Source organism: Ambystoma mexicanum, chromosome 6q (genome assembly GCF_040938575.1).
Source record: "Ambystoma mexicanum isolate Mex_15411 chromosome 6q, UKY_AmexF1_1, whole genome shotgun sequence".
Classification (NCBI taxonomy): Eukaryota; Metazoa; Chordata; class Amphibia; order Caudata; family Ambystomatidae; genus Ambystoma; species Ambystoma mexicanum.
In genome coordinates this window covers 694,816,340-694,840,075 of record NC_090937.1, presented here as the reverse complement: position 1 = coordinate 694,840,075, position 23,736 = coordinate 694,816,340, and the positions used below count along the sequence as shown (strand labels likewise).

Here is a 23,736-nt window from a genome sequence, read left to right as displayed (position 1 = left end):
ATTTTACGATTTTGGATGTACAGATGGGAATAGTTTCTTACCTGTAACTCCATTTCTCCAGCATTGGTATCTTTCATGGATTCACATGCTTAGAATATTCCCCGTCGTCAAGCTGGGAATCCTCGGTAAATTATATAGACATTTTCCATAGGAAAAATTCCGACACTTTTGTGTCCTATCTACGTCGTTTTGGGCCGCGCACGCCGGCGCCACTAGGACGTAGAGGTATATATAGCCCTGCCCCCACGGCTCCCTCAGATTTCGGCCCCAAAAGTAGTAGGGGGGGATCTCTGGTTTGCATGCTCAGGGTAGGCAGGCGGGCGCATGTGAATCCATGAAAGATACCAATGCTGGAGAAATGGAGTTACAGGCAAGAAACGATTCCCTTCTCCAGCATTGACCATAAGCTACGAAAAGTTGTCTCGTGTCTCTGAAGCTTTGAGTGCGATGGAGATCAAATTTTAAAGCTCTTTTCACGTCCAATGTATGGAGAGTCTTCTCCGCCACCGAAGACGGTGTTGGAAAAAATGTATTCAACATTATAGAAGCGTGTTTATGGAACATGGAAGGCACTTTAGGTATGAAATGCGGGTTAGTGGCCAGCACAACTTTATTACTGAAAAACCTCAGATACGGAGGGTCGATCACTAAAGCTTGTATTTCTGACAGACGTCGAGCTGAAGTAATGGCCACCAGGAAAGCCAATTTCCAAGACAAAAATTTGAATGATGTCGACATTGGTTCAAAAGGGGGTTTCATCAGGGCTGCCAGAACCAGGTTTAGACTCCAGATCGGAGGAAACTTCTTTGTGGGAGGAAAGGTTCGAAACAACCCTTCAAGGAAGTGTTTAACTAGGCGGTCACTGAACAATGGAGTTGAATGTCTCTTCCGAGTAAATCTCGAGATGGCAGCCAGATGCACCTTTATGGATGAAACAGACAAACCGTTTTTAGCCAGGAGCAAAAAGTATGGTAGGAGCTGTTCCGGTGTGATCGTCGGCGGGACCAAACCTGGTTGACCTGCGCACCATATGCAGAACCTTTTCCATTTGTATGACTATGAAGCGTTCGTGGAAGGTGCCCTTGCAGCTTGCAAAATGCGACGACAATCCGCTGGAATCGCTAACGTGCCAAACTCAGAAATCAGGAACCAGGCCGTCAGACTGAGGCTGTCTGGGTCGTGATGCCAAACGACCCCTTTCTCCTGAGACAGAAGGTTGGGGATCTTCTGGAACCTCATTGGTTCTGCTGCTGAAAGGTGAAGTAGATCGGAGAACCACACTTGTCTGGCCCAATACGGGGCCACCAGGATCACCCGACATGGATATCTGTGGATCCATTGCAGAGTCCGACGGATGAGAGGAAATGGGGGGGGGGGGAGGCATACAGAAACTTGCCCGTCCACGGGAAGGAGAACGCGTCCCCTAGCGAGTCTTGTTGTGGCCACCTGCTCGCGTATTGTGAGCATTTCTTGTTGTCTCTCGTCGCAAAGAGATCGAGGGCCGGATGACCCCATTTCGCAAAGACACGGTGCAGTTGTTGGTCGTTCAGTTCCCATTCGTGTAGACGATTCATCTCCCTGCTGAGAGCGTCTGCTTGCACATTTTTTACTCCTGGTAAGTGGAACACCAACAGATGTATGTCGTGTTGGAGGGCCCAATCCCAGATCTCCTGGGCTTCCGTCGACAGGATCCTGGAGCGAGTTCCTCCCTGCTTTCGTAGATAAAACATTGTTGTCGTGTTGTCTGTCATGATTCTCACCACTGAGCCCTTTATCTGTGGTAGAAAGGATTTCAGGGCCCAACGCACCGCCCTCAACTCTAGCAGATTGATGTGAAGGGCGGATTCTTCCGATGACCAACGACTCTGAACCTGTAGGGACTCCAGATGAGCTCCCCACCCAGTTAGAGAAGCATCCGTCACCACTGTCCTCTGGAACGCAGGTTCCAGCAGGGGCATTCCCTTTGTCAGATGTATGGAAATTCTCCACCATTGAAGAGCCTGCACAAGCTGGCCGTTGATGGTCAACTTGTCCGACCAGCGCCCTTGACTCTGTGTCCATCGATCCGCCAAGAATTCCTGAAGAGGCCTCATGAAGAGGCGACAATTGTCGATCAAGGGTATGCAGGACGACATGGTCCCCAGCAGGGACATGTACCTTCGCACTGACACTCTGGTGTCGACCTTCCATTCCGATGCCTTTTGTTGCAGTTTGTGAATCCTTTCGAGGGATGGCCTCACCAGCCCCAACTGTGTGTGGAACTCTGCCCCCAAAAAGACCTAGGGCCTTGATGGTTTTAATGAGGACTTGTCGAAGTTCACTGCGAAACCCAAACGTTGTAGGAGGGACATGGTGGCATCTAGGCTTTCTTGTGCCCTTTCCAGAGACAATCCCCTCACTAGCCAGTCGTCCAAATAAGGGTACACATGGTGACCTTCCTTTCTTAACTAGGCTGCTATTGGAGCCAGACATTTGGTGAACGTCCTGGGGGACGATTTTAGCCCGAACGGGAGGACCTTGAACTGATAGTGGGTTCGTCCGACGACGAACCGCAGAAATCTTTTGTGTCGTCGACGCATCGGGATATGGAAGTATGCGTCCTGAAGGTCTAGCGACGACAAATAATCTCCGGGTTGTATTGATCGGATCACCTCCTGGAGCGTAAGCATTTTGAATTTTAAATTCTTGAGCAGTTTGTTGAGTGCTCGTAGATCCAGAATGGGATGCCATTTTCCATTTGGTTTCTTGACGACAAAGTAACGGGAGTACACTCCCTGTCCCTTTTCTGCCACCGGGACCAATTCTATAGACCCTTTCTGCAGTATAAGCGCCACCTCCTGCAGTAGTATTTGAAGGTGGGGCTGAGCCGAGAACACCGGTGGAATGTGTGGTGGCTTGTCCTTGAACTGTAGAGAGTGGCCTAGATGAATCGTGTCCAAAACCCATTGGTCTGTTATGCGCTCCCACTCGTCGATGTGACGAGACACTCGGCTCCCCAGGACGTCCTGAAACATGTCATTGTTGGTTCTTGGCTTGTTTATCTTTCGTCGACGAAGGGTAGGCACGCCGCCCTCTGGAGGTTTGGTAATCTCTGCCTCTACGAGAAGACTTGGCCGCACGTCTGTAGCCTTGGGACGAGTAGGAGGGTCTGTTGAAACCTCCGTCTATAGATGACCCAAACCGGGAGTTACCAGAAGCCCCTCTGAAAGGACGAAAGGAATGAAAATTCTTACCACTCTGGAGGGCTCCGAGTGACCGCGCCGTGTCAGTATCCTCTTTCATGCCCTTCAAGGCCTCATCAACTTTTTCACCGAACAGTTGTTCCCCTTCACACGGCATATCCAAGACTTTATATTGCACCTCCGGTCTGAACGTAGTGCACTTGAGCCAGGCTTGTCTTCGTAGTACTACGCCATTATTGATTTGCTTGAATCCGGACTCGGCTAGGTCGACAGCAATGTTTATAGCATGGTTGGAGGCCTCTTCTCCTTCCCGTACTAGCAACATGGCGGACTTTCTATGTTCTTCGGGCAAATGTTCCAAGATAGGAGCCAGCCTGTGCCACATTTCCCTGTCATACCTAGACATAATCGCCAAGGAGTTGGCTGCTTTAACTATAGTCGCGCCGACCGACAGCACCTTTTTGCCAAAAGCGTCTTGCCTCCTGGCTTCGTTGTCCGGCGGGGTCGTGCATTTATGTTGAGACCTGGCCTTTCTAGCCGCCGCCGCAGATACCACCGATTCCGGCGAAGGTTGAGACGTCAAGCACTTGGGAGTCGATTCCGGAGCCTTGAATTTCTTCTCCAACCGGCCTTTTACTGCCGGTTCCGAGAAAGGATGACGCATGGTCTTCAGGCCCTCTTGCCAGACATGATCTAAAATAGGGATGGCGAATATGGATTTTCTTCTCTTGCCCATATGATCAAAAAGAAAACAATCCTTTTTCTCTTCTTCAGGGACTAGGCCAAACTCAGCACACGCCTTACTTATCATGGCATGGAACGCCCCCCACGTCATCAGGTGGTGATGGCTGTGCCGGACTTCTCAGAGCTTCCATTTCCGCTTCAGAGTCCCATGTTGGGTCGCTTGAGGGGGATAGTGAGATGTCTGAACCCGACCCTTCGCGGTCTGAATCAGAATCCGGTAGTTCTCCCTCTTCTTGTGGGCGAGGGCGATCTTCCGCAGCTTGGGAAGCGGCAGTAATCCTGGTCGTCGAGCGAGGAGCCGGGCCCTGCTTGTCGACGAGTGGCGTAGACTGTAGCCGTGCCGGGGCACTGGGCTGAGGTGTCTGTGTGTCCAAAAGCTCTAACAGCTTCTGTAGCGTATTTAGCACCTCCAAGGATAGAACTGCCTGGTGGATCAGTAATGACGAGGTCACAGGGATGGTACCCCCACTCAAGAGCGTCACCGCACTGGTTGGTTGCAACCCCAGATCAGTTGGGTGCGCGACCGGGCCACGTTCCTCGTCAGCCAACGAGATGGAAAAAGCCGCCTCTGGTTGTAGTAGGGCCTCAGGCGGAACAGGGTCGAAAACCTCTGGTTGCCATCCCATAGACGGAACCACCGTCGATGACGATATGTTTCCTACAGCCGCAGCCTGAACCGTGGGAGGAGCCGCTGATGACGCAGGCGTCGACGAAGCAAGTGGCGCAGGGCCTTGAGGTGTTCCCGCCACTTTCGGGACCGACTTGCTGGCCGAGGCCTCTTGACTCAAGGTAGACTTATGACGGTCTCTTGAGGAGGATTTAGATGGTTCTTTTCTCTCCTTTTTAGACGAGGAGGAAGAAGACGACACCTTGTGTGAAGAGGGGGCCTTCGAATGTTTCTCCGAATGCTTCTCCGAGGGGCGTTTTTCAGCAGAACGCGCCTTCTTCGTCGGGGGTTCCGACTTACTTCTCGAGGCCATGGAGCCCACCTCCGATGCCGGGTACGCACCCGCGCCGTCATTGAGCCAATCGACAAGGCGTCTTTTTCGGTCTTTGAGGGTCTTCTGGGAGAAGCCCTGTCAGATTTCACATGTGTCCGCTGTGTGGTGAGGATGAAGACAGTAAATGCAGTCCATATGACCATCCCCTTCGTACACCTTCTTAAGACCGCATGTAGCACACGGACGAAACAACGCCATTCCAGACATTTTTTCGAGAAGAAAAAACAGTCGCAGAAATAGAAAGTACAATCTAACCAAATAGCAGATACGCGCGGTAATCCCACTACTTTGGAAGACGGTTGAAATCTGAGGGAGCCGCGGGGGCGGGGCTATATACCTCTACGTCCTAGTGGCGCCGGCGTGCGCGGCCCAAAACGACGTAGATAGGACACAAAAGTGTCAGAATTTTTCCTATGGAAAATGTCTATATAACTTACCGAGGATTCCCAGCCTGACGACGGGGAATATTCTAAGCATGTGAATCCATGAAAGATCCAGTGCTGGAGAATATGCAAAATCACATCTAGCCATTTTGACGTCACGAGAACCACAGAAGAGCGCATGTAGATACCATTCCATTGGGAATCGGTCATGTTCTGGGTGTTGGTTATGTTCTTCAAGCTGCCTTGTTCTTTAGCTTTACAATACATGTAGCGTTACACTTCTCCACAGGAAGCACAACTCAATCACAGTGCCTAGAAACCTTACATTTAGGTTCTTTATGTGAATGTGATACAACCACTTTAATGAATGTTCATTAATTTGCAGTTTTTTTTGCTGCTTTTTCTTTGCCGAAAATGGGTTTCCGAAGAAAAATCACATTTATTTTTAAATTTGGGGTTTTTATTTGGGGGGTGCAACCTCCCACCCCTATTATTTATTCCCTATACACTACCCGAACCTACTCCTTATATGCCCCCCATATTTTTTGATGTTTTTTCCCAGCAAAACATTTTCAGCAAAAAGTGCTGCGAAAAAGAAAAAACTGGCGATGAATGAACGTTGTACCAATAAAATACATGATCATGATTGTTCAAAGCCTATAATGACTATATTACAGGGAGCAGTGCTTTGTTGTTCGATCATCCTAGTTCTAAGAGCTATACATTTTTAGGCTTAAGGGCTCCACGACAGCCCTAAAAGGGTCTCTTGAGAATAAAATGATTTTTAAAGAGAAAAATTAGTTGTCAGTGGCCCCTGAAAGTCACAACACCTTTAAGTTTATGGCGATTAGTAAAACTGAATGTCACGGAGAACCCTGTTCTTAATTCACTGTGACTAGTTTAATAGTATGCCAGAGGACGGGGCGTTCACACAAAAATATCACAAGTTAGAAGAGTATCTAGGGCCCATCCAAAACCTTGCCCCTGGCAATAACGGAGGACTCAGCCGTGGGTAAGTTATACTGTCTTTTATTCTCCAATAGACAGGGATCATACAGGAAACCACAAGTCTCTGGCAATCTCAGAGCCTGTGTCACCGAGTTTTGTATCGTGGTGACATGCATATATTAACACTATCCCCAAAGGCCTACGGGAACCCCCTCTTGGTTAGCTTGGGCATAGTACCAATGGAACTCATATACATCTGGATTCTCACTGATCTTCCCATGTTAGGTGGCTTCGGCGGAGGCTCCTGCCCCAAAACAATCTATTACTTGTTTCAGGGTCGCACGAAGACCATTGGCCCGTGCACATTCTACACCCCCCCATGATCCAAGCATCTGGATTGGCTGGCACGACTTCCCCCAGGCCTGGGACCCTGTTTCGTTCACAGCACTTAGTGTACCTTTTGAGAAAGACTATGTGTCCTCATTGTTGCCACTGATCTGATCACCTAGCCCGAGAGAGTGCCTGCAGTTTTTGGTGGCCAACGCATGTATCGATCTTGTCTGCTTCACTGGGAACAGCTCCTCTTCTCACCAGGAGTAAATAGCTATTGTTTGGCTCTGCTGGGCCACATATGCGAGAACCACAAAACTGAGCCTTTGTGTACAATTCAGAGGATTTTATTCTGTATCTCGCAGGTGGCTCACTGCCTCAGGAATCAGGAATTTTCCACCCCCCCTTGTCCTTGTCTGCGAACACGGTCTCTGTGGTTCATCCTGCAGGGACTGCACTTTTCCCTCCATATATTTAAAGCCTGTGGTTTCATGTGTAGTCACCACAGTCATTCTATGGTTTCCCTGTGCGTCCTAATATCTTGTTAGAGGTTAGAAGCGATAGAGCCCTATAGGTTCCTTATATGTCCCCGTAGCTCGTTCTGGTTAGTTGCAGTAAATCGGTGGCAAACTCAGTCCATGTATGCTTGGCTTTCTTGCATTTCTGCATTTGGCTAAATGAAAGGAAAAGCTCTTTAGTGTGTACATGTATTTGTCCTCTATCTATAGAAAGTGAAAGCATGTTCTTCGTGTATACATGTGTGTGTGAGTGTCTGCGTATCTTCTTGCTGGAATGCAAATTTGCTTTGTGACTAACGTTGCTATGTCGTGTTGTCCCTAGTGATGTCATCACAGCTGGACCTTGTCATCAATCAATCTGATCCATCGATGAGGCACCCGTCTCTTCCAAGCCATCAACTGGATAAGGGTCGTCTGAGGGAATATCTGTTTGCATATGTGGGATACTCTGGCACGCCTGGTGATTGGCCGAACAGTGAGTTGCATCTTTCGTTTCTCATTCTTCGGGCTGACATTTGCATAGGGGACATGAAGGCCATTCCAGGGACCCCCTCTTCATTAGGATCCATCAATTGGAGGGAGCTATGAAAGCAATCATGATCACGACGGTTTCATGGACAATTTTTCTATAAAATGGCCCACAAAACTGTGGTGACACCCATAGAGACTGGCCCTGAGCCGCGTGAAAATTCCCTGCCCTTATTTTTCTGCCCTAACTGTGTCAAAGGAGATGTTTCCTACCTACAATTTGCTCTTACCCTAGGCAGTATTGCACAATAGACTTGTTTTTTTTACTTCGGTATTGCCGTCTCGAGTCCTCGGCCCACTGTGCCATCAATTATTTCAAGAATAAAGAATTCCAAACCCTACCTAGTGAATGATCATCTCTGACATGTAAAAAGGGAAGTGTGTTGTGTTCTGTGTTGCTGTGGATTACTGCTGTTTATCCGGCTGACTGCCATTTTGGGGTAATTTTCTGACCCCAAAATTACCCCCAAAGCCCTGCCCAGAGGTGTGGAGGAAAGAACAAATGACTATTGGCAGGTCTGAGTTGAGGTGTGGGACTAGGATATTTTTGATGTTTTATGCTGTGCCCCTTTCCCGTTTACCAACAAGCAGCACTGTTAGGTGTAATTTCATTCTTGAGTATAATTCTTCCCACTTTGAGTCCCCAACATTTTTACTGGACTATTGGATTTTTGATCTATTTCTCCCGAGTGAGTGGGAACTTTTTCCACACTCACTAATTCTTTTACCCTAACCCTGGCAACCCTTTTTACCACTTTTGGTTACTTATTTAATGGAATTAGGCTTCCCCCCATGTTTTCTGGCATCAACCTTTCACTATTGCAACATACAGCACTTTCTGTGCAGTGTTGCTGGAAGCTCCTTGAGATTTCCTTTTTATTTTCCCTGGGTTACCTACAGTTACCAGGGCAGGGCGACACCCTTTTACGTGGAGTGCTGAGGGAAAACATGGTCTCCCTTTTCCAGTAACTTTTAGTTACTGTTACAATCTCATATGACAGGCTGGTGGCACTGTACCTTTTTGCACAGCATTTTGTGGACTTCTACCACAGGCTGTCTTCGCAAGTGCAGTTGGGACACAAGGGTCCCCATTTGCCCAAAATGGTGGCTGTCCTTTTTTCAAGCACTGTTCATGATGACTTGTTCTTTCTTGAGCCCTCTTCTACCTTCCTAGGTGGGGGAGGTCTTTATGGGTCTTTTGACTTTGGCAGGCTTCCTGTGGAAAGCCCACCAAGGCTTTCCATGGGAAGTGAGTGCCTGAAAGGACAGGAAGTGGGGGAGGTGACCAAACATCCCCTGGTCTTTGTCCTGCAGCGTGCCTGCCTGGAACCATTTTGAACTGGGAGGCTGGCTATCCCCTTGGACAGCCGCCTCACAGATTTGCATGAGAGGCTTGAAAGGTGATTAGTGGGCTCAGTCAGTTTTCTTACATAAAAGGCGAGGGTCCTGGAGCTGAATCTCAGAGTTGATCACTGGACTGAAGATCCGGGAGGATTTCGAAGGACTTCCCTGTAACTTCCAAGGGACCACCAGAGACGTTGGGCGTCCGCTTCCAAGTGACAGGGAAGATCTCTTATAGACTACTTCCTCCCTTGTACTGGTGGGCCTAACCAGTCTGAAGACCACCTGCATTTTGCGCCATCCCACAAAGAGCTGCAACCTTACCGGGCTGCCAACTCCCAATACCCTGGGACCTGTGCTATTTTGCAGTGCAACGTTGTGTGAAGTGTGGATCCAGCTAAAACCATGTGGGCATCCTTCTGGGCCTGCAATTACACTGTTCCACTCCTTGACATCCCCTCAGCTCAGTCGAGGACCAAGAACCAAAGAAAAGTCTCCTGGACAACAACCGTTGCTGAACTGAAGGCTGTGTAGGGCTCCAACGTATCTGTGCCATGAAGATCCGCTGCTGGGCGTCCCACTGCTCAAATGCATCTGTCTGTTCCCCACAAAGTTCCTTCTTCAGCCATCCAGTCCAAGAAACCTGTTCCGGGGACATCCGTCGACTCACCTGGGGGACCAACCTGCTGCACCAAGTTCTTCATTGATAAGGTACTGTTCCAAGCTTAGATACTTACCTTGGTCTTGTTGTGCTGCTCGGGTGTTCTTGGAGTGCTGCAGTTAAGCGGTTACTTGCACCCCGCCTGCCTGACTACCTGAGTCCCATTGGGGTGAACAGCCCATTGGGCTCCAAATTGCCAAATCAAACTATTACTAATCTGCAAACCTGAAGACATCCTCATAGACTGTGTTCTGCTTGCTGCGTACCTACCTCTTTCCGCCATGACTCTTTTTGACTCATTTAGCATAGGGTTGGGCTTTTGAAGAGTGGTTAAGAAAGAGTTAGCTAAAGTTGCAAGAGTTAATTTAAGTTTGCGTATTAGTAGTTTTCTCTAACTTTTGTGTTGCTTTACATTTTTTGATTTAACTGGTGCTACCTTTTATTCTACTGTGATATTACTGTGTGGATAGTACTTACATGACTTATTTTCTAAAGCCTTAGTGTATATAAAATAAATAACAATTTTTATATATAGCTGCTAGTGTGTTAGTGTTTCCTTGAACCAATTGTATGCTCTAAGTACTGTGTGCTTCACTACAGCCCATATCCCTCCTAGTCTAAGTCTGGCTTCTCAGCCATTGCTATCAAAACATTGGTTAGTTAAGGCTAAACCTAAGTCTCTGTCATCTAAGGCAGGCTTTTCCAAGTTCAGTCACAGACCGTAACTTGTGTAAAACTCCCTAACAAGTGCTGTCTCTTAAACCCTTGAGAGCTTAAAGGACGTTTGCATGTAAAAAAAAAAAAAAAAAAGAGTTTCATGCTTCTTAAGTAGTTGCTCATAGTTACTTTCTTCCTTCTTTGTCTAGGATTCCTGTTGCCTTTTTTTGTTGTAGGTGCTCCTTTGTTAGGCTAGTTTTACTATTGAGGTCTCTTGCACAGACCTCCCTTTTATGATGACTACTAAATATGTCTAACCTGCTGCCCACCTTCCCTTTACACTAGGATATAAACAACATGAATTGTTTACGACTGGTTGGAACCAGTTCTTCAGTGTTCCTGAAGAATTCCAGAAAATGCATCATCTGGTAGATTTTTCTATCACTGTCCTATATAATGAGGACTGTGTAAAGTGAGGCAGTAGGATCCCCTTCGTAGGCCATGCTTCTAACCCCAAGGCGAAAGACAAAATCAGTTAGGTAAAACAAGTCTATTTTCCATCCAAAATTCCTGCAAACGTGCCGACATATTATTTGGATCTGTGTGTGTCCCAGGGCTGATAATTGAGGAACTATACATTTACTGCGAATCTAAAATGTCGCCCGGGACTAAAAACTGCGCCTTTGCACAGAAAGAAAATGACGACTCCCATTACTGTGACTAATGGAAGCAGGGGTGTCCCCTGCTCCTCTTAGTGGTGGTAATGGGGGTTGGCGGTGGCGGGGCTGACCCCTGCTTCCGATAAACAGATAGCGGGGCAAAGAAAGATTTAGGTAAAGGAAAAAAAAAGGGACCCTGCGGCGCCAGCGCCGACCCATGTATGTAAGTGGGTGGGAACTGACGCTGCAGGATCGAGGGAAGTCAGCGGCACACTTCTGTGTGTCCCACGGTTAAGTTAAGTGGCTAAAGGAGGGGTAAGGGGATGTGGGCCACAGTGAGCTATCTGATTACTGCACCACACTGTAATGGTCGTCAACATTTTCGTCTGCGGAATTACGGGCGGCGCAGTGATCACAGACTCATACTTGAGCGCACAATGCGATGAACACTACACTTCCTCACTGACCACAATGCTTGCCAATATAATATCAATTATGCTTTGCTGAATAAAGAGCTACATGGAGGCCTTCCTAATTTTTTAACAAATCAAGCAAGATTCAAGTTTGGAGGTGGTGGGGAGTACCCAGTTCCAACCACTAATGCATGCATGACTGGCACTGGTAACCCCCCAGGTTATGGCCATTAGGTGCACATCTTAGCATTCAATCAAGAATGAATATTCCACAACACAGTATTACTGAACGATCTAAGACACGAGATCTACATATGATGTTAAGGCTAACACACGGCCAGAAAGTCACCATAATAGGTAGCTTTTAATTTCTCTTAGAATTAGTGACCTTCTGTTAAATGCTAGAGTTAAACTGCATCCTGACAACTAAATAGTGCTCAGGGGACTCAGTGGGGCGGAGGGACTGGTTACAGACCTGGCAAAACGTGCATCTTGTACAGCAGCTTCAACTTCTCAGTAAGATCTCCATGACAAGCAGAGCCTGCAACAACAAAAAAGATATAACTTCAGTGCCTGGCCCAGCAATGTTCACACTCACAGTGCAAAAGTATACAAACTATGACAGTCAGCTCAAGCAGGGACCACATTACTGTAGTTTCCCACATGATGGATGGTTGTGGACTGCGATATTGTGTTTATTCCAGGAAGCTTGGACACCATCTTGTGCACTCTAATAGCTCCCAGAGGGCCATGTGATCACATCATGTAACTGGAACGTCATTTTAAAGTAATATTTTAGCACATCTTGCCGTTCAAGATGATTCTGCGCAACACGTGAAGGTCCTGCATTAAAATGAAAGCTCCCTGGGCCTACAACACCAATGATGCTGCCACCATACAGCCAAGAATCCATCTTTGAGGAGTCTAATTAGCTCCCAGAGTGTCATGTGACATGCTGCTTCTTTTGTTATTGACTATCCCCTCAGTGCCCAACCCAGATATCTGAAGATAAATTCCAAAACCAGCAAAGCTGCAACTCCTTGTTTGGGCCTGTGTGAGCAGGAAAACGCCTTGGGCCACGCCCCTGCTCAAGCTAGGACTTCGACAAACTCGCCTTTTGCCCGACTCCCGCTTCCCCACAGAGGGTTCCTTCGACCCAGGAACTCTCCACTCACAGCTGAGCAGTTATTATCTTGAAGAACGAAGGATCATCCCTGTTTTGTCCCTGCTAACGATATTTTATTGGCCTGCAGCCTCATATTTTACTTTTATTTTACATACATAGCAGCGCACAAAGCCTTGTGCATCTCGGCGCTAGTTACAGTAAGTGCTGTAGCATAGTTCAAGGTGCAAGACCAAGCAAAGTGTCCCAAGCATGAGGGAATATCTTGAAAACACACTCCTGAAAATTCTCGTCTCATGGTGCGCAGGGACGTCATTTAGGGGTTGCCAGGGGTCGCAAATTCCACCTGAGGTCTCCCTTGCTACCACTAAAACATTTTTTTTAATGCAAGCTCCTGGGCTCTGGACAGTTCCATGTGGCTCTGCTTCTGGAGTGGTTGGCTTTCTTGTTCAGGCCCCTTAAAAAAAAAAAAAAAAAAAATTACATGGGTTGCACAAGTCTAACACTTCAGCAGTGACCCTAAATAAGAAAGAATAGGAATACCATATAATTATCTTTCTGGAGTTTTTTTTTACAATAATTGCTAGACTCATTAAAGGTTTATTTCAGACACACTTCAGGGGGTGAGTCACTGATTTAGTCTGTTCTTAGACACCTCAACTCAGCCTTTCATCCTTCCGAGGTCGATAAAAGAGTACCAACACAGGTTGGGTGATCTTATATGTATATTTGTTCTGTATAAAGCGCTTAAGCCTAAGTGCTATATAATAAGACATCATTATTATGTGGCCTTGGACGTCTGCTTGCATTCCCTGTAATTTGGTAATATGGGCCTATACACACACTGATCTTAACGATTCGTATGGCAATCCATTCTCGTATGAAATGTATCACATTATAGTGATATCGTAACCATATTTTTCTTAGTGTACTTAGGAACAATGCTATGTGATGCCACTTCCTGTTTTGTCAAGGGTTGAAAGGTTGGGTTGCATTGCTTCCCATGATATCACTTTGGGGTGGGGTCAAATGACATCACTTCCTGTGATGTCATTAGAGGTCCAAGGTCGTGTGGTGTCACTTCCACTACCCCTGGCATTTTGGTGAAATTACGTCCCTGATGGTGGGGGGCGGGGGGCACTTCAGGTATGTAAGCAAAAGAGTGACAAAATAAATATGGGTGTACATTCTGGCCTAGCCTCATGGTACAGGGGGATACTTCAGGTAAGTAAGAAAACATAAATGGCAGAGCTGAGAGACAAAGGAAGGTATGTTTCAGGCATGTTAGAGGATTAGCAAAAAGCAAAGTCAAAATCGGTATGTTTTCATCTGTGTTGCAGGTTTGGCACTAGGCTAGAAAGTCAATTCAAGTGCGTTAGGGACATATTGAAAGATTAGCGATGGGCTAAAAGACAAAACTGGTACGATTCTGGGCATATTACAGGTAAGGTAGTGGTAGTGTAGCAAGTCAATCCAGGCAAGGAGAGGATAGGCTAATGTCTGAATGGAGAAGGGATGAGGCAAAGGAGGCACATGTCGATGTTGCTGGCTAGGTAACCGTTGCTGGTTTGTAGTGTCGTGGGGCAATCGCACTAACGGCACAGCCTGTACGGTGTGGTATTTAGGCTTGGATAGACCGATCATAAGGTAGAAAGAGGCGGTATGGGTAGGTAAAGTAGATATTTGCATTAGCAACGTGAGAGTGGGCCAGTACGAGTACATAAAGGAGAATGACAATAGTGTAGACTTGCTGTTTATGAACGCGTGCCTAATTTAAATAGAAGAGTAGGGTTTCTTACCTTTTCAGATGTGAAGTAAGCTGGAAGGGGAAGGCATCAGGACCGGGTCTGAGTGATGAAAGTAAGCATGCTAGACGGAGGAGGAGGCAACGGAATCCGCATAAGAGATGAATGCAATGAAGCAGATACAGCCCTGACCCGACAGGCAAAGACAGGCTCAGTGTGCCTTGAACAGGGGCCTTCAAGAGGGGCCAGCTTTCGCCTCCCGGTTCAGGGAAGGCTTTCCATTTGTTTTGGGCATGGTGGCCATCTTATTCAGGCAATTTGCCTCGTTCATTATAATGGGGGTAGCTGTTGCCCAGGCAGGGGCATCGGTGGAATGGAACACACCTGCACACAAAAACACTATTTTGGCAAAGACAGGCTCAACAATAAACTTATACCTGCACCTTCCCAGCCAGCCTTTTCCCTTTCCCTGCTTACCTTGCCACTCACTCACCTACTCGCTCCCTCTTGGGCTGTACCTTTCCTCCACTGTCTTCACTTGCCTACCTCTACTCTCCATCAAGCACCTTGACTTCCCTTCCTTCTTTAACTGACTCTTCTTCTACCCTTCTCTTGTAGCCTCCAGGCACAACTCAGTCTAAGTTCTATCTCACAGTGCCCCTCCCTCTTCTCCTCCTGCACGCACACACTAAACCTGATAACCCAACTTTTCCAGAATCCCTAACCTTATCTATTCCTCTTGACTTACCACAAAACACCTGCTTCTCTCCTGCACCTCCTATCACTCCTTCCCTTAGCCTCTGGATGCACAATCCCTCTGCAACAGGCAAGCACTCTACAACACTGACGACTTCGACTCACTTCACCCTCACTTTCACTTATTATCACAGAAACCTGGATCCCCCTCACGACTGCTACCTTCTCCCACTCCACCAGACATGTAAGGTAGGGCAGTGGAGTGGGGCTACTGCTCAATAAGGCCCTCCTCAATACCCTCCCTCCCAACTTCTGACATCACCTCATCATTTGGTCATTCAACTCCTCCCTCCGACCTCCTCACTGGTATGGTCCTCTATCAACCCCCTGGACTTCTCAACTCCTCCTTCCTTGACCTCAACATTTTCCTTGAGTCGCTTCCCACTGACATCCCATTGTCATGCTAGGGGACTAACTTTCACAATCCCTACACAGCCACTCTTTGTACTTAGCCCTCTCCTATCTGACAACTCCCTCCACGTCTAGCCTACCCGCTCTGGTGGGAACACTCCTAACCTAGTCTTTCTCTCTACCTCACTCTCCTTATCTGACCTTTCCCATTGACCTCTCCATCTCTCTAATCACTCCAATGGTTTCTTTAATGTATTGTTCCCTCCACTCACTACTCCTTCTCTACTCTCATCAGTGACCAAGAGGAAATTCAAGCAGGACTCTTAAAATGTATTGAGCATGTGTACGTCCCCTATATATCAAGAAGTGTTTTTTTGCCTCTTACCTTTATGAACTGAGGACTTCTCTGCAGCCTCTCTCTGCTATTCATGTCTCGTCTGTTGACCATGGTTTTTCGCACTTTCACTATACCCTTCTAACTAGCTTTGACCCATACTATATTGCACGCACATTCACACCTTTCCACCCCCATTTTTATCCCTCAATCACCTCTTACACCCATACCCTCAAATGAAACATGGACCGTGACCTACAATGCTGGCAAGAATCTCAGAACACACACCACTTCTAGCCTACAAAACTTCCCTGGGTGCTCTCTTCTGCACTGGGCTCTAATAAACCCTCCTACTTCACAAATCTAATCGCCTCCCTTTGAAATTACCCCAGCAAACTTTCATCTACCCCCCAAGCTTTGCTCAACCTTCTAAGTCAATATCCATTGCCTCCCCCTAGTCGATATTGATCACTACCTTTGCTCTAAAATTTAAAAAATGTGCGACACCACCACTGCCCTCTTCTCTCCCTCACCCTTGTTTGGTCTTAGATTTCTCCCACCTACCCTTTCTACTACTTTTCCTGTACCTCACCTACCAAATACACAACCCTCCTTCACAGCGCCTACCCATCTTACATCCCTATCAACCGGCTTGCTCTTCAAACGGTAAGACACTTAGTCCCAATCGTCTACCCTCATCACTGAGATTTTGAACCTCTCTCCATGGCCAAATTCTTCACTGACTCCTTCAAATCTGCATCCCTTTTGAAGAAACTCTCTCCTGACCCTGTTTCCCTCCTGACCCATTATTCAAAGGTCCTTAAGTGGTTAGCTTTGAACAGGATCACTAAGTGATAGTAGTAGCCGGTGCGATAGCATAGCGAATAGAGTGCTCGCTTTGACATCCGCACAGAGCCTGCTGACAGGTTCGAATCCTGGCTGGGCCAAACTCAGCCTTTCATCCTTCCGAGGTCGATAAATGAGCACCACACCCCGTGGGTAATAATAAGTAGCGCTCAGATACCTGAGGGTTCATAGCACTATAAAAATGCTAAATGATTATTATTATTATTACCTTGGGGATAATGGTCTTGAAGATCCACTTTAATCTGGGTCTCATAGTAACCACTCCACCAAACTGCACTCCTGATGCTCACCACTTCAGACTCCCCTTAATTCTCATCCTTTGGACCGCTTTGCTGCTTTTGACACCGTTGACCACTTATCTCTGCTCTTCACACTCTGGGAACTTGGGTTTCACAAATACGCTCTATCCTGGATTACCTCCTACCTGAAAGGTTACTCGGTTTAAAATCTCCTGGAACTCGCAAACATCTGGTGCCACCTCTTTTCCTGTCGGCATCCCCTAAGGATCAGTCCTTGGACCTCTGCTCTTCATATTCTCTATTTCCGCCTTAGATGGACTTATTTTGTCCTTTGGCTTTTACTAACCCCTCTTAGCTGATAACGCATGTCATTTTCACATTTGTCTCCTGCACCCCCATCCATCTCCAAACAGGTCACCAACTGCTTCACTGCAATCCATTCATTGGACAGCTCTGTACAGCCTCATGTTCAACTCTGCAAAAATGGAAATAATCGTTTGCCTAGGTTCCAAAGCCATTCTGCCCCTACCTTCTCACCTGTGCCATTTCCTTCATGCCTGGCTTTTTGCTCCCTCATCCCAGGTTTACAACATTCGGGTCCAATTTCACAGAAACACTGACTGCAACAATTAATCCCTAGCACTGCCTCTGCTGCTTCTATTAATCTTCTTAACAATCAGAAAATTGTCCTTTTTCCTCACTCACCACACTACAGAAACTCTAACCTCCACACTCGTGCTCAGCAACCTTTGGGACTGCTCCTGCTGACCTTTAGTCTTCCTCTCTTCTTCCACCATCTAGACAAGGTCCTCAGCTTGCCTACCCCCACTCTCTACAACCTACCCAGATCTTCTACCTACCAATACCATGCTGGTTGTCTCTCTATGCACAACGGCTCGCTATTCAAGTTCCTTCCCCTAATCTACAAAGCTATTGATGGTCTTGCTCCTGAGTGCTTGGCTGACTGAATCTCTGTCTACTCACCATCTTGTTCCCTCCCCTCTTCCTTTGCACTCAATCTCACTCTCCCATGCCCATGTGCCTCTTTCTCCCCACTTGCACTGCTCCTGTCGAACCAGTGTGGCTTAAACTTATTGTCCAAAAATGTAGCTGCCCCCACAGCTCCCTTATCCTCCTCTACCTGAAACCACCACTCTCTCCAGTTCCGTGTGATGTCGTCATTTTGTATATTTGTACAGTTCTTCTCTTTCTCCAGCATTGGATCTTTCATAGATTCACATGCTGGGAATATTCTGCGCCGTCAGGCTGTCAATCCCCAGTTACTTTTTGATTCCCCTTGGGTTTAGGCAAGGGGAACATACATTTTGTAGCCTAACACCGTTGTTATGGGTGCTTTTGGTCCCAACCAATGGGACCTCAAGTAGCCCTAGACTAGATCCTCTGCTTCCTATTCCCCTCAGATTCTAACCACTTGTTAGGGAGAATTCTCTTATAAGGCTAATTTCCCAAACCTAGTGAGTCCCCCAGCAGCTTTGCTGGATTTCTGTTTTTTTTTTTCTCCTGCTAAGAGTGAGACTCTTTTCCTCCCACTCTTAGGCATGATTTGAGGTATGTCTTTGACTCTTTGTGTGCTTATGGGCTAAGGGGTCTTTTACGCCATAGGGTATCCTCTGTTTTTTGTGTATGTGTTACACAGCACCCTCAGTGCAGTAACACAGGGGTGTCATAGTGACCTCCCAAACATAGACTCCATACCCTGGGACTGACTACTGTGTCCCAGGGCATGTAAAGGACCATTGACTTTACTAGTCCAAAATTGTGAACAGAACCAGTATAAACCATCATATTGTGGAAGTACTGGAAGGGGTTAATTCGACTTCCCCTGGGTCTGTTTCCAAGGGGGCACTGTCCAGTCCCCCCTTATCGAGTTTCTGGCTGGTGGCAGTGGTTACCACGCAAAATATTCCACCGGAATATTTCCTATGGGATTTTCCCATTGATTTTAAAACGCACCACTTTTTGGTGCAATGTTAAAGATACCGCCGGTTTATTTATTTAATATTAAATCACCGGTTGGGTCTTTTTGCCAGAACTCTTTTCTAAAATGGCGTTCGGGTCTGTCTCTGTAACTCCAACCAAGGTCGGGCCCTTTGTTCCACTTTTTGGCGGGCTTCTTCACAGAAGCCCTCCAACTGGTGCCACTCTGTCTGGGTTCCACAGTATGTGTGGGTGGGGGAATTGGCACCCTGGACTGCGTTGCCTTAGCAACTCAAGTCGCACTCTGTTCTGATTGGCCCAGTGGTGAGCTGCCCGGCTCACCACTTAGCATGTATGAGTGACAGCTAGGCTGTTGAATGGGGGTTTTTCTGCATAAAAGCAGGGCTTTTGGGACTGGAACTTCAGAAGTTGTCACAGGACCTAAGAAATCTGAAGAGGGGAGAAGCTGAGCCATCTGCAACGACAACACCACCAGTGGAGCCCTGCTGCAACGACCTCAACACTTTCCCAACGACAAGAGAAGATCTTCTGCTGAAAGAGTCTTCTTCCTCTGAGCTGGTGGGATCAACCAGTTCGCCATTTCACCTTCCAGGACATCTCTTGGTCGAATCGCCCGTGCCAAGGACCCCGGCGGCCGGATAGCCAAGCTTCACCACTGTGCCCGCGAATACCAGGAACGCACCTTTTAACCGACGAACTCCGCGCTGGTTTCTTCCCTGGGCAGTGCAACGACTCCAGTTTCCTCCTCGACCAGATCCTCTCTTCCCCTGGTCGAAACCGCGAACAGCACCCGCTGCCAGGAACAACTGCCACCGCTGGAGCTTCCTCAACTTTAAAGGTACTGTGTTCCACCTCGCCTCCCTTTCTTCGGTTTGCTAAAGGTGACCCTTAAATCCTTGGCTTTCCAACTGGGTTGGCCCCTGACTTTCTAACTTTACCTTCTGAATCAACCCAACCTCTTTTGAACATTTTCACAAAGACCTGAATGAATTTCTCAACTGTGTGATCTTGGGCACATTTCACCTTGCTCCATTTAAAGGGGGCCTGGCCTATGAACTTTGGCTCTACAGTAGACTCTGCCTTCTTTAACTTGTTTTGGTCTTTTAAAAGTGTTGGGAACTGTTTTATTTTTATGACCTGCCTTTTTTCTCCCTTTTATTTAACTATTGGAGTGCCATCTAAGTTACGCGCTCACCTCTGTTTTGACAAAAAGTGGTGTCTAATAATTCTTAAGGGAGGTGTGTATACTTTTCTGATTGTGTTTTGAACTTGCTTTGATTAATAGTGCTAGTGTATTTTCTAAAGTGTGTGTTAAATAAATAATTATATACTTTTGATAACAAGCTCTGGTCAGTGTTGGCTTGTTCTACTGTGTTTTTAGCCCTATTGTGTATCCTCTGTATACTGCCTAACTCTTCTTGAGAGAAGTCTGACTGCTCAGCCACAGCTACCAGGTAAGTCTGGGTGGCACAGACTGCTACCAATTGGGTTTACTGCTTACTCCTGTAGTCTTAATCTTTTTGCAGTGTTCCCCAAGGGAACTGCACAGCATTCTGCCTAACACCACGTTTTTAGCTGAAGGAGTCGTCTGGTTTTCCACAGTCAGAATATTAGGTGAAACTCTTCAAAAACAACAATTGCGAAAGAAAATACTTTCTCTACCACAACATCTGGTGGTTTTCTTCAAGGTGAGGCGGTGTCAGGGAATGGAGAGCAAAAGGAGACCCCTTTTTAAGCCCTGTTCCACTTGTGGCCTCAAAAATGTAGATGAAGGGGATAAGCACTCTGATTGCACATGCTGCCTTTACCCTCACCACACTGTCGAAAGCTCATGATCTGTCGAGGTCTGAGCTCCAAGCCTCTCAAAGATGGAAATAGAAGGCTTGTCTGTTGGCTCAATGAGGGGAATTACCCCGAATATCCCTCTGGCGTCAAATTGACCAAAAGCATGGCCGCTCCTGTAGGAAAACAATCACGGTCCAGGGAGAGGGCCAGATCGGAGGAATGGCTGCTAAAGAAGACCAAGCATAGGGTCGACCATGGCTATGAGCCGTCATTTGCATCCGAAAAGCCGAAGGAGCTGGACAAGCCGCTGTCACCCGCACAGTCATTGCCAGGCGGAGGTCAGCAGCAGAAGGCGGCAAATCAACGTAAGGGCGGAAGCACAAACATTAGGCAAGGTCAGTGAGAGCGGGCAAGGTCCCATCCAAGTCACTGAGCCCGGAGGGGGGGCACAAAAAAGATCACCCGGGACGCACCACAACTGGAGGCATACGTGCCAAGTCGCCATCCGCTACGCCAAAAATGCCGAAGCAAAGGGCTATGAAAGCCGTTGAGGCACGGAAGGCACAGAAGCACCCCCGACTACGTCCACAGAGAGGGAGCAACAGAATTTACAAAGTCAGCCCGCCGATGCCAACGGCGATGAAGCATTAGGTGCCTGACCCTTCCACAATGCTGCATAAAGCTTTCGGGTCGATTACACCTCACAAGTCTAGTTCATCCATGAAGTCCAGCTCGTCAACGGCACAAACTACCTTGTCAATCACATCTCACAAAAACAAAAAGCCAGCTCGTCTACATCACATCATAAATCTGACTCGTCAACAAATAAATCCATGGCCAACACAATCCCATCACCCCAGCCTACAGCCTCAGCAGCGGGGAAAGACACCACCAGGCTCCAAGAAGCCACGGAAGGAGGTCCCGTAGCAGACAATGCCGACAAAATCTCAGTTGACCGTGGCACCATTGATGGAAAAGCAGGAACCTCTACAGGAGGTACAGCCTCCTCAACTAGCTGAACCCACACAATATCGGCCAGGTCTCACCTATCCAATACTCAGATGTAATGCCAGAGGAGATCTTACAGTTCGAGGTGGATACGGCTGTCGAAGCACAACACCAACAGTCGGACTCGGAACAGTCAGTGATTATTCAAGATAAGACTCCAGATAGACCATCAAAGCCAGGGAGTCACATTCAGGAAGGGGCCCAAACAGGTGCACAGCCACAAGAGGATGCAGGTCCAGCACAGCCAAAAGGGCTACAGCCAGCTTTGTCTACTGCTCCTGCCCACCTAAAAATACAGCAAAGGGAAATAAGGGCACCGTTATCCAACCCGCAGGCCCTACTATCCATGCAGGTGCTCTCATCCCAGCAGAGAGTCATCACGCAACTTGATGTAGCTCTAGTGAGACCAGTGATGCCGGCCTTCCCAACCGGTACCACACCAGGCCCCAGTCAGAGCCAGGTCAACTTCACAGGGCAGATCAGAGCGCTCCTCCCTTCCAGACCCAGATCTACTTTGTGAGGAAGATCAACAAGGTCCTCCAGGGGACGCTCGGAATCCAGGTCAATTTCTCCACCCGCACCCCACCCCTCCCACCCCCGGCATCCCCTGCTCTTCGTCCAATATGGGGCAGGAGTATGTCACCAACATTAACCTCTCCATCACCTAAGGGGGTCCATACTTTTTCACCATCAGCACGTCGGTGCTGGAAAAAGGGAAACTAATGGATACAGAGGCGGACGATACTTACGAGACCACGTCTACCTCAACCACTCACAAATTCCCCCCAGGCATTCCCCCATGATGAGGAATCGGCAACCCCCCTCAAGACAACATCAGAGGGTGCCATTAAACGATCATGAGTGCGTGCAAGGAGTTCGGCCTCCTGGCCTCGGAGGATGAGAAAGAATGCTTTTTATTGGACCATATGGGCAAGAGACATAAAGCAGCATTCTCAATAACCATCCTCAACCACGTCTGGAAAGAGCGGCTTAAGTCAATGAAACGCCCATTCACAGGTCCAGCAGTCAAAGGCCGCCTTGAAAAGAAATACAATCCACAGGAAAATGCACCAAAGTGTCTAACTTCCCAGCCATCTCCCGAGTCAATGGTCTCAGCAGCGGCAAGCTGGTAAGCTAAGTCCGAAAAACAGAAATGCGCAATACCACCGGACAATGAAGCACGAAACCTGAATGCATTCAGTAAAAAGGTCTCAGCAATTGGAGCTACGACAGTTAAAGCGGCCAACTCCCTAGCCATCATAGCAAGATATGATAGGGAAATGTGGCATAAACTTGCACAAATCTTGGAACACCTCCCAGAGGAGAAGTGTAAGGAGGCAAAGGCTATCCTGAAGGAAGGAAAAGAGTCATCCAACCTGGGGATCAACATGGCAGTGTACTTGGCAGAAACAGGTTTCAAACAGGTGGCCAATGGACTGGTTTTACATAGACATGTGTGGCTTTGATGTACGTATTTCCGGCCAGAGATGCCCTTCGAGGGTGATGAGCTGTTCGGACCCATAATTCACAAAGCTCTTAAAACAATCAAAACAGATACCGACACGGTCAGGTCGTTAACACCCCTGCAAACTGCTGGCCTTTTCGCCAGTCCAGGGGAGCAGCTGGCAGAGCATCTACAGCCTCATCCTACAAGGGACGTCAATACTCTAGGGGATCCACCCATTACTTCCAAGGGTACAAGAAAGCTTACCAGGGTTAACAGAAATCAAGAGACTTTAGGCAAAATCAGTGCTGCAAGCAGCCCGCTGGATCCCTAAGGGGAAGCAGGGGAAGTCCCAGCAATGACAATCCAGCCCACTGCGCCCTCAGAGGGAGGATCTCCAGGTTTGCCCGAAAATGGAGCGAAGTAACAAAGGACAAATGGGTGGTGGATGTGGTATTATACAGGCACCTACTATAGTTCAAACATACGCCCCCTCCTATACTTCCAACCCCCCCCCCCCCAAGCTGCAGGCGCACAAGACAATGCTCCTATGAGAAGTGCAGCTCATGCTGCAAAAAAGGGCCATAGAAAAAGTCCCCAGGGACCAAGGCCGTCTACTCCTGGTACTTTGTCGTCAGCAAATTGGATGGAAAATGGAGACCCATTCTAGACCTAAGGAGGCTAAACAAATTCATAAAGAGCCAGAAGTTCACTATGATCATGTTACAACAGGTCATAGAAGCAATGCAGCACCACGATT

The 23,736-nt window shown here is 47.7% G+C and overlaps 1 protein-coding gene across 1 annotated transcript in view; it reads right to left on the bottom strand.

Moving 5' to 3' along the window:
* TBC1D9 (TBC1 domain family member 9) overlaps positions 1–23,736 on the bottom strand; it is a 573,450-nt gene that overhangs the window by 100,003 nt on the left and 449,711 nt on the right. The window contains exon 17 of the mRNA XM_069631194.1: positions 11,841–11,906. Within this exon, the coding sequence (XP_069487295.1) occupies positions 11,841–11,906 (66 nt within the window). The remainder of the gene's footprint in view (positions 1–11,840; positions 11,907–23,736) is intronic.